The following is a 10,941-nucleotide window of genomic DNA, read 5'->3' on the forward strand; positions in this document are numbered from 1 at the left end:
CCGAGCTGTGCAGACCTCACAGGACCGCCCCATGCGGGACCACCGAATGCATCCGTGGTTGCTACCCTGAGGCCGAGCGCGTGCGGGACCTGGCGGGAGCTCCTGGAGGCGGATTTTGTCAGTTTTTTTTCTCTGAGGTAGTCCGGGCGCTGGTACAGAGCGTGAACTTTATAGGTGTATTTTAAACAATGGGTGTGCGGCCCTTTGTGTCTGGCCTTCTGAGTGTGTGTGTGTTGTGTGTGTCACTGTAAGGACTGCGGGACCGACTGCGCCTCTCTGGCTGTGGGTGAGTTGTGTTTCTGCGTGTATTGTATTCTGCCTGTGAGACGGTGTGTGACTGAAGCGGCGTCTGATGTAGGGAGGTGACAGAAAGTAGCTTGGAAGTGTGATTTGTGACTGTAAAGTGTGAGGAGACAGGCTTTGCAGGAGATTATGGATGGTGTGGGTGTGTGGGGGTCGCTGTGTGACTGCGATTGTTGAGTGGCTGGGTGCAAGCCAGGCTCTATGAAGACGAGTATTGGAAATGTGGCACATTATGGGTGCCATGGAATCGGGACTTTGTAAGGTCATGTGCAACCACAGGCCTTTTCTGTGGAACAAAGAGATGTTGCATCTTCTTGCAGCATCAGCTTTATTTAAAGATTTGGACCAAATATTTTCAACTTACCCAGCAAATAATTTTGTCTTTTTATATAGTCAAATGAATTTTTCATAAAGAAAAATGCAAATCATAATAACTTTTTTAATATATGAAAGAAGTCTTCCCACTCTTCGGTGCTGTTATGCTTGGAAAGGCAGCGTGCCAAAGAATAGTGAGCCCACACTTAGAGTCAGCTGTCCTGGATTCGACGTCAGACTTCGTTAGTCCTACTTTCTGAAGAGAAAACCTTGGCTCATAAAGGCAAGGGACATGTTTAAGACCATGCACAGTCGGTGAGAGAATGGCTTGCTTTATTTCAAATGATAACACATTTTGCTTTTCCTCTTTCCTTCCCTTTCTGAACAACCCAGTCCAAAAGCCATAAGATGGGCTGAGAGCCTGAGCAGGATGAGGTGTGCATGCAGGGGGTGGCTTGGTGCAGGGTGACAGCCTACTAGGGGACATTCCAAGTGGTAGAATGGACCAGCCTGGAGATGTCAACCTGAGAAGGGTAATGAGGATTTTAGGGCCCAGGCAGCAGCATGAAGAGGGCATCTGGGTATGAGTACTGCCCAGTATTGGGTGTTGGAGCCCAAATAGGGGTGTCAGAGATATTCACGTGGGTCAGATAGGAGGTGGTGAGTGTCAGAACCCAATAGCCACTCTCCCGGCTAATATTAGTGGCTGCCACTTCTTACCAATTATAGCTTTCGCCTCACTCAAGTCATTCATTATAGATAAGATTTATTACAATGTCCAGTCATAATAAAATTCCTCTTCCTGACAACATGCAATCTAAAGCTAAGTCCTGCTTCCTGAAACCCTCCCTAAAATCACCTTACACAAGCCCAAATCCTTAAATAAGTCTTTCCTAACCCCCTCTTCCGCAGACGCTACACAGCTCCCCAGGGTGTGTGTTCTCCCTCATTTTAATGAGTACTAAACCCAACTTGTTCAGCTTTAGGTGTGTTCCTGAGGGGTGGGGGAGGAGGGTGTCGCTCCCTGGATGGCGTTGATGGACATAATACACGTGCAGCTAATTGTAACATTATTGTGGCAGCTTTTGCTCTCATTGGCCTTGGACCATGCTCACCTTAAAAACGCAGAAAGTGGTTTTGAAATGCAGAACACTGCTCAGAAGGCCTTGGACCCCTAGAAGAATTGTGTTAACCGAGGTCATTCTTGACTGGTAGCTTGGGATCTTTTCACCTAAATGAAGTGGAGAAAGGTGCTGTAAAGTTTCATGTGGATGGATGAAGAAAAAGCATGGTCTCCACCTCTGGGATCTCCGCATCTTCTCAAAGATTCTCCAGGAACTTTAAGTTGGATGAGTGGTCAGGACAAAAGTAAAAATGACTTCAGAACACTAGAGAATATTCTATTCCAATCATCTCTCAGATTCCTTCTTATTTTTCAGAAACCCAAATTAAATGCCAACTCTCAAGCAGAAAAAGTAGAAGCCATTATGAAAATATAACTTTGGGATTTACTTAATCCCAAGTCTCTGCACTGTGAGGTCACTGACAATGGGCTGAATCTGATTCATCTCTGAAATATCAGTCATTCCCTCCAGAATGCCAGGGAATGGGGTGTTGAGCAAACAATTCTCAACAGCGCCAAAATAAACCAAAGCATCAGATTATAATCCTGCTGTGGGAATAGTTTGTCGCACGGACTCAAGGAGAGAATACTTTGCAAAAGGAGAGTTCTTCACATTTGTTGGGAAGGACTTGAGTTTTCCCTCTCACTTCTCTAGTGCTTTAAGCTGTTCACGTTGTGTATTATATCATGTACTCCTCTCACTATCCCTGGGACTTGGGTACTACGTGCATTTAACTGAAGAGGACTCTGAGTGATGGAGCTTAAGGCAGATGCTTCAGGGGCGTATCCTTTCCGAGTTATTTTCTTTGTTGTAATTTCTTGGGCACATGGCTTTGTTCTGTATTCCCAGTCTCTTTGCCCTTCACTGATCTTTAGGGTGTTTTGTCACTTCATCAATCCCTCCTTAGTCCTCCCCCTTCCAAATATCTATTGGCTTGTAAGATCTTTTTTTCCTGTAGTTTTGTTATTGTTGTTTAATTACCTAATTTAAAAGATCAAATATTATAGAAAGTGTGTAACAAAAAGTATTCCCATGGCACCCTCACCCCTTGTTTCCCTGTGCTTCCAAGAGGCAACTACTTCTCATCCTCCTGTGTTTCTTTTGAAATTTACTTCCATATTTCTAAATTATATGCTTTTGTAAATGCATCAATTTTAGGTATGAGCGACTACTATGAAAGATGAGGACTTTAAGTGTCTTAACAACCCTTTCTTCTCTGCGTAGTCTTTTCTCTCATGCTGCTCGTTTCCTCTGAAGGAATCCTTCAATTGCCTGCCTTGGGCTCTCAATCCCGTCTTCAGCATAGCAGCCCCTGCCCCCGATCCCCCTCATCCATGCTCCAGGCCCACCAGCCCAGAGACTGCTGGTCCAGCCTTTCCAGAATAAACCTGCAGTCTTCAGCCAGGCTGGAGAAGGGTCATAGGCCTGGAATAACAGCTCCTTTATTTACCGCACACACCAGGTTCTAATCACACTAGATGTATGAATTTTGATTCTTATATAAACTTTCAGGTAGTCCTGATGTCAGCCCTCACCTTCAGAACCTGGCACCTCTGATTTCTGAAACAGGAATCTGTTTCTGGGCTTCCCTTTGGTCCAGGTTCGTTTCCTCAGGTCTGCTCCATTAGTAAGCAGGTATCTGCCTCTTTCCAAAATTGTGTTGCTGCCATCTTTCTCCTCCTGTGTCCTTGTGAGTTTACACCTTAACTCTGATCTTCTGACTCATTTTAGTGAGGTTCCAGGAGGGAGGAAAGGTTGACTTCTCTGCTCAACGCGCCATGCCTATCAATGTAAGAATCACCTCCGTCCTTTCAAGGACCTGTGATGCCCCAAATATTTTCCTTATAACTTCTTCCCTTCTCACTCCTAAATACAGTGACATCTATATATTTGTAAAAGAAACATTAACAGTGTCTACCACTTGAAATGTGATCAAGCTATAATCCCTGACGACTCTACAGGTTCGTCTTGAGGAGGGGACAGGCAAACACATGAGAAAATCTAGCCAATTAGAGCACCTGCACGGTGCCAGGGGAGCACAGAGGAAAGGTCCCCTTCCAAACTGGGGCATCAGGGGAGGCTGACCCGAGGGAGAGTTATCTAAACGGAAACCTCAAAAGTGGGAAGTGTCCAACCAAATCCATCTACCCCAACAAGACCATGTGGAGAAGAGCCAGAGACATTCTCAGAACCTCGGCATCCAGCCTTCCCCCATACTTCCTCACTCCTGCTCTGGGGGACTCTGCGAGGCCATCTCTCTGTCATTGATACTCCAAGTGTGAAGAGGGCAGAAATCACAATTCAAGTGGTCTTCATTCAACTCGTACAGGGGAGATGTACAGGGGCTTTATTTTGTGGTCATGAGCTGTGGTCTGAGGTTCATTTCCATCCCTTTCCCCAAATTTCTGAAGTGCTTTGGTTCGGATTCTTTGCTTCTCTCCCAAGCTCTAGCACAGGCCATGTACCTCCCCCGCTCATCTGTCAGGACAGCAGCAGGGCACAGAGGATCCTACTCAAGGCTCAGGTTCTCTAAAGAGTTAAACTTCTAAGAAGAAATTAGGTGGATTCAATCTTATATATTTATTGAATAAATCAATCCTCGGTAAAGAGAAAAGAGAACTAGGTTTGGGAACAGAGGTTAGGGAGGTGAGGGGAGTCTCTGGGTCTTGTGTAGGGGCGGGGTCACTTGTAAAACTCATGCTCCTGCTCATCCTTCTTGATGACTGTCTTGTACGCTTTCTCGAAGTCCTTGGCCAGCACAATGTAGCGGTTCTCTCGGACAGCCAACATTCCACTCTGTTAAGGGATGAGAGTTAAAATCGACTCCCTGTACTTCCCATCCCTAGTGATGGAGGAGGAAGAGACAGACAGGGCCCAAGACTCCAGGGAGACAATGAGGAACAGAACTGCAGCAGAGGGGCCTCAAAGAGGACCCACCCCCATCGGATGCAGAGAGAAATCATCACTCACCTCCTGACAGATGGAGTTAATATCAGCTCCTGAAATCTTATCTGGCCTGGCCACATCTGCAGCGGGTGAGTTAAGGAAACCATTCCCACATGACGGGGTGAACGCCTGCGGCCAGAAGTCATCCTTGGGCTGTTGTTGCCACCCACCCCCTCCCTTGGACTTTGGTCTCCCACCTGCACAGTCTGGGTCATGGTGAAGGCAGAGATGGAGATGACCCTCCCCTCACTTCTAGAGCAGGATACAATCTTCCAAGTCAACCTCCTCAGAGAGATTCATTTTGCTGGTGATAGTGGAGAAAATCAACCTCTTCTGGCGGCGGTCAGGCAGTGGAAATTCGATTTTACGGTCAAGGCGTCCTGGCCGCAGTAGGGCAGGATCCAGGGTATCTGCTCTGTTCGTGGCCATGATCACCTAGCATTGGGGACAGGCCTGCTCAGACCTCTGTCCCCATTATATCCTCCTTCCCCTTCATGTGCCAGCTCCCACACCTCCCCTTGCCCATCCCGAACCCCGAACCTTGACATTGACGTTCTGGTCGAATCCATCCATTTGATTTAGCAGCTCCAGCAGGATCCTCTGAACCTCCCTGTCAGCTGGAGTGGCCAACACAGTCAGTCCAGGGCATTCCGCTGGACAAGCCTGCCCAAGACCCCAGGCCCTGATTGGGCATCACTCACCCCCTGTCTGGGCATCAAATCTCTTGGTGGCGATGGCGTCGATCTCATCTATGAAGATGATGGCAGGCGCGTTCTCCTTGGCCAGGCGGAACACATCGCGGACCATGCGGGGGCCCTCGCCCAGGTACTTCTGCACAAACTCGGAGCCCACGACACGGATAAATGCAGCTGATGGTGGGATGACAAAGGGTTAGATGGAGATGGGCCTCCTGTAGGTCCCATTCTGCTTTAAGCGATACTGGGAATTCCCTGAGGACATCCCTCCCTGTGAAAGCCCACCCCAAGTAGCCAGGTCATTCTCTAACACCTCGAGGACAAGCCATCTGCTTGCATCCCACAGCAACCCAGTAGCACAAATCATGAACCCTGCCCAAGGACATGTCGTTTTTTTTCGGCCCAACGTTTAACAATTAGGATATTTAAAGAAACAAACAACAAATGCTTCCACATGCCTGTATGGAAGAGCTATAGACATTCATGGAATCCAAGATACAGAAAAAACACCAAACTGGATTTCTAGGGTGCTCGAAAAATCTAAGAAAACAGGTTGCCATACCGGAAGGCATCATCTTGCCTCACCATGAGCTCCAACTTCCCCTGTGCTGTAAGGACCCCCTTTTGAATATCATGCAAGAGTCAGGGACCACGGGCACGTCTTCTCACATAACTGGTGACTGGCAGTGGGGCTGAAGACAGATTTGTTCTGGGCCCCTCCTTTTTAACTTGTTTCTTAACATTTAATGTATAAAGTTGCAGCCCCATATTATTCTCTAGCTCCTTATTTTGCTTCGTTGTTCTCGTCAGACATTTAGCACCATGTGACATATGACCTGTTCATTTATCTGTTCAAGAGCTTCCCCAACTAAGACATCACCTCCCTGACTCTGAGGAACGGAGACTTTGTTCTGTTCACTGCCATGTCTCAGATACCTAGAACGCAGCTTGGCACATATTAGGTGCTCAGTAAATATTAAACGAATGACTAAGTTCTAAGTGTTTATTTCTTTTTTGCCCCCCAGCCACACTGGGAGCTCCTTCAGGGCAGGAGACATGTCCGATTCATTGCTGTATCCCAGCGTTAGACCTGGGAGAGCAGAAGTCCAATGAGCTGCTAAGCAAATCGATAATCATGAAAATGGCTAACATTTATCATCTACTTACTATGTGCCAGGTATACTTCTAGAAGCTTTATATTGATTTAATCCAGAAAAAATAGGAAACAGAGTGACAGAGAGGCTAACTTACTGAGTAGTTACACAAACTAACTTACATAAGTAGTACTAATTGAAATAGTTGTAGGGGAGCCTGATTGCAAACCCGGCAGTCTGCTCCAGAAAATATGCTGCGTAACCACTGCCGTCTACCGCTTCCTGACTCACATCAGGATTCTATCTGCCGAGCTCAGCCCTTAGGCTTTACAAACAGTAATAGTGACTTCTAGACGTCTTTTCGGGAAACTACAAGAATACGTTTATCAACAATCACAATATATGTGATTGTGAAACAAGTTTCACAAAACAGTACAAGCTCTCACTGTGTGGGATGGACTCTGACATTTTCTGTTGCATTTTTTAAAATGCTGGTTACAACCCATGAATTGGGATTCATCACGGGTAACAACCTAACATAGGAAACACACTGCACTATTTTGTTAATTCTCACAGTCATGCTGTAAGGTGAGTCTTCTATTAGATGAGGAAATGGCGGCATAAGGAGGTGAAGTCACCTGTCCAGGACTACACAGCCAATGAGTAAGAGGCACGATGGGGACTTGACCCCAGAGCCTATGGTCTCAGCCCCAGTGCTGTGCCACTTCCTGAGGAGGGTGAAAGAGCAGGGAGCAAGGTTGGAAGAGCCCAGGTCAGGGCCTGGGGGAGGGGCGAAGCGGCTCACCCGTGGTGTGGTGAGCCACGGCCTTTGCCAGCATGGTCTTCCCACAGCCAGGTGGGCCGTACATGAGGACACCTCGGGGAGGATCGATGCCAATCTGAAATGCACAGGTGGAGAAAGAAGGATGAACCAGTCCTGTCACCAACCCGAGACTCACCTTCCCTGCCACCTCTGGTTCCTCACCTGCTTGTAGAGCTCAAAGTGCGTAAGCGGAAGTTCCACGGCCTCCCGCACTTCCTGCTTCTGGATGTCCATGCCCCCGATGTCCGCATACATCACATCTGGCTTCTGGTCTGGTGAGAGAGCAGAGCTGGGGCTGCCAGCCTGGCCCACAGGGTCCCCTCGGGCCTTCCCGGCCCCGGGCTCCCCGCTCACCTGAGGTGAGCATCATGATACTGCTGTCAGCCTCGGGAGGCAGCACATCCACCAGGGCGTTGCTGTGCTTGTGCAGGGCCACCGACGCATTGGGCTTGAGCAGCTCCCGATCAATGGTGCTCAGGATGCGGACGTAGTAGTTGGAGCCTTTGGGAAGGGGAGAGAAAGGGAGAGGGGAAAGTGAGAAGTGCCAGACCCTGGAAACTCCCCTCTCCACGACCTCACAGTTGCACCCTCCAGGCCACTGGTCTCTCTCTCAGACCCTGACTGCCTCCCCACCACGTCCCATCCTGGGTCTCTATCCTTGCCTCCTCCAGTCTGTCCCCTACATTCACACTAACAACTTCCTTGTGTGTCTGGAGGCTTGACTATCTCTTGAGCTCCAGCCCCAGGTGTCCAGCAGCTGCCTGGAATGCCTCCCCTTAGATGTCACCCACTGTGTCCCACTGTATCTTCCCCTGAATTATGCTGTTCCTCCTGGGTCTGTCTCAGGGAGGCCCACAGTCCCTAGTCTCCAGCCACAGCCCCAAGCTTTCTCCCCCTCCGTCTGCAGCCCATCAGTCACTATGACCTCCCACCCAGCCTCCTGAATGTCTGTCCAACCAATCTCTCCTCCCTTCCCCCTTGACCCTGCTCTGATTCAGCCCTGTCCTCTCCCATCAAGGTCTCTGTACCATTTCCTGCTCGCCCAGCCTCCAGTCTCCCTCTCCAATCCACTTTCTACACGTTATGGTCGTGATGCACACATCTTTCCAGTCTGTCTCTCTCCTGACCTTCAGGCTATCCAGAAGCCCCCTAGACACCTCCCTGTGACGTTCTAGACTGCTCTCAGTCTCCCTCCCAACCTACTTCTCTGCGTGTGTCACCATTTCAGGCATAGCCCCACTGTCCCCCTAAATCCTACAGGTCAAAGGACAGGCCTCATTCTGGATCTTTCCCTCCCTTCACTACCTCACTACCAGCTCATTAATCCAGTTTCAGGCCCAGTCACACACCTTTCCCCACAACCTTTACAAGAACCTGGCTTGGTCCAGAGGGGCAGAGCCCAGAAGCAGGAAAGACATAAGACACAGAGACAATGACCATCCTGAAGACAGGGCCTGGACCCATGTTAACAACAGCACTACCATATACTGAGTCCTTACCAGAACCCAATCTCCTAACACTTCACCCCATGGTTTCAAAGTGCAGGTCCCAACTCAGAAGTGGTCATGAAATCGATTTAGTGAGTCATGACCAGAACATAGTTGAAAACAAAACAGAGTAGAACAGAATGGAAAAGCTATTAAGAGTATGTCACACCTAGTAAGATTAAATATTATTTGGTCAAACCTTTACTATATAAACTAAATATATACACACATGCACAGAGGGAAAGAGAGAATGTAAACTATTACCTCCACTTTCGCATCAGACTCAAAATACCCTTAAAAACACCATTAGACTGTCTTGCCTCGTTTGCTGTTGTAAGACCCTAGCACAGTTCCTGGTACATGGCAGGAAACAGTTAACAGTTGTTAAATGGACATATGAGTGTATGAGGTACCCCCTTCCCCCAACCCCCATGCACCTGTGGTGGAGCCCACTATGGCTGTATTCTGATCCACAGCCTCCAGAAACTGCCCAATAACCAGCGGGATGCTCTGGATTCGCTTCACCTCCTCCTGGGCGTGGAGGAATTCCTTCTTTAGGTTCTTTTGCTCATCCTTGATGTACTCCTCCTGCACCTCCAGGAATTCCAGCTCTTGCTGCAGCTTCTATGAGCAGAGTGGAGAGGTGGGGGATGGTGCCAGGCCTTGATGAGCCAGGGAGTGGTGGACGGTGGGGAGAGTATGGGATGCTGGGCCCTGTGCAATGTCCGGATTGGGGCTGAAAGTACCTTGTAGCGGCTGTACAGGTCCTCCAGGTCCTCAGGCTCAGGCCCCAGGAAGGACAGGCCAGTCTGGGGCCGTGACACTGACAGTGCTGGGATCTCATCCTAGACCAAGGAGGAAAACTCAGGTTGGAAGAAGAGGGTCTCCTCATGAAAGAATCTAGAGTCCACTCCCTCACTCACCATAAAGTCACTCGCCCCCTACTAACAGGCTCCTGATGTCACCCAGCCCCTAACAAGCCTCTTATATACAAACTAGCCTTCCAAATAGATCTTTTGCTATCATTATGCCACTTGGAACATGTCCCCACTGACACCCAAGTCCCAGCTAAGGCCTAAATGTCTCATCAACTCCTTACCAGACCCCAATGCCCTCCAGCCCCCCTCAACATGTTTCTAACGTCACGTGACTCTCATATAAACCGTTAAAGTCACCATGCCTTCAAACAGCCCTGGCATTACCCAGTTACCTCCAAAAGATCCCTCATATCACAGAACCCGGACTCGCATTAGGCCCTCATGTCATCCAGCTAGGACCCAAACGTCACTCGGTCACAGATACTACTTAGCCTTCCAACACGAGCCAAGCCCCGCACATCAGTCAGCTCCCCAGCACAGCCTCAGACATCATTCGGCCCCACGGCCAAGTCCCACACATCACTCACCACCCGCCGGGCCACCGATGTCACTAAGCACTCCCAGCTAAGGCTGGCAATCATTCAGTCCCAAAGAACCTTCAACGTCCCTCATTCCCCCAGCCCCGCATTCCGAGGCTTACTGCCCTAACATCATCCAGCCACCCAGCTCGGGCCTCTGAACGGCACAAAGCTCTCCACGGAGGCCTCCGAAATCACCCAGCCTCGGGCCAGGATCCCTGCAGTCACTCAGTACTCCACTCGGATTAGTCTCTCCCCCTCCCCGCGAGCCAGGCCCCACCAGACCTGAGCTTTCTCCACCAGAATGCCTATCTCCTCCATAGTGACCAAGCCCGCCTGTGTTACCCGGCCTGATCCAGTCACTGCTTCCGCTAACGCCACCGGAAAGCGAGGGCCTAGATGAATTCTGGGAAACGTAGTTTAAGACATCGCTGAGAATGGGTTGGATGGTCAGGGGTAGGATGGAGGGAAGGGAAGGCCTCGCCTTGGGCCCCGCCCCAAGAAACGATCAAGCGCTTTCCTTACTTGGCGGGCGCGCGGATGGGCCCAGACGGTGCGCGCGCGCGCGCGGATGGGCCCAGATGGTGCGCGTGCGCAGTAGCGCGCGGTGACGCCGTCTCGCTCGGCGTTCTCGGTCCCGGGTTTTCTAGTCAGCAGGCGGCACTGCCCTATCGCTTTCAGTTGAGGAGCTTCTCAGCAGTCTGTCAGGGAGTCCGGTGGCCAAGTGCTCTTCTCTCTCACTTAGTGGCGGGGCTGGA

The 10,941-nt window shown here is 49.7% G+C and overlaps 1 protein-coding gene and 1 long non-coding RNA gene across 2 annotated transcripts; one reads left to right on the forward strand and one right to left on the reverse strand.

Annotated features, from left to right (window-relative positions):
• LOC141567450 (uncharacterized) lies at positions 1 to 6,382 on the forward strand. The gene is made up of 2 exons (XR_016022009.1): positions 1 to 137; positions 757 to 6,382. It is a non-coding gene; the product is annotated as an uncharacterized LOC141567450 (long non-coding RNA).
• Positions 4,304 to 10,637, reverse strand: PSMC4 (proteasome 26S subunit, ATPase 4). The gene is made up of 11 exons (XM_019751349.3): positions 10,469 to 10,637; positions 9,534 to 9,632; positions 9,225 to 9,411; positions 7,655 to 7,801; positions 7,463 to 7,572; positions 7,283 to 7,376; positions 5,390 to 5,557; positions 5,229 to 5,305; positions 4,955 to 5,123; positions 4,713 to 4,768; positions 4,304 to 4,538 (listed from the first exon to the last, which is right to left on the reverse strand). The coding sequence occupies exons 1-11, from the start codon at positions 10,502 to 10,504 to the stop codon at positions 4,425 to 4,427; spliced, it is 1,257 nt and encodes a 418-aa protein (XP_019606908.1). The 5' UTR covers positions 10,505 to 10,637; the 3' UTR covers positions 4,304 to 4,424.
• Positions 10,638 to 10,941: the final 304 nt, after the last annotated feature.

The sequence above is a fragment of the Rhinolophus sinicus genome, chromosome 8 (assembly GCF_057876585.1).
Source record: "Rhinolophus sinicus isolate RSI-liver-muscle chromosome 8, RSI-T2T, whole genome shotgun sequence".
Classification (NCBI taxonomy): Eukaryota; Metazoa; Chordata; class Mammalia; order Chiroptera; family Rhinolophidae; genus Rhinolophus; species Rhinolophus sinicus.

What these genes read in the sequence shown, in the direction of transcription:
- PSMC4 (XM_019751349.3), bottom strand. Translation starts at nt 10,504, where the DNA reads ATGGAGGAGATAGGCATTCTGGTGGAGAAAGCTCAG. An exon ending in TTCTGGTGGAGAAAGCTCAG is followed by an intron (nt 9,633 to 10,468) that starts GTCTGGTGGGGC and finishes TCCTTGGTCTAG; the next exon opens with GATGAGATCCCAGCACTGTC. An exon ending in CATAGTGGGCTCCACCACAG is followed by an intron (nt 7,802 to 9,224) that starts GTGCATGGGGGT and finishes CCCTTCCCAAAG; the next exon opens with GCTCCAACTACTACGTCCGC.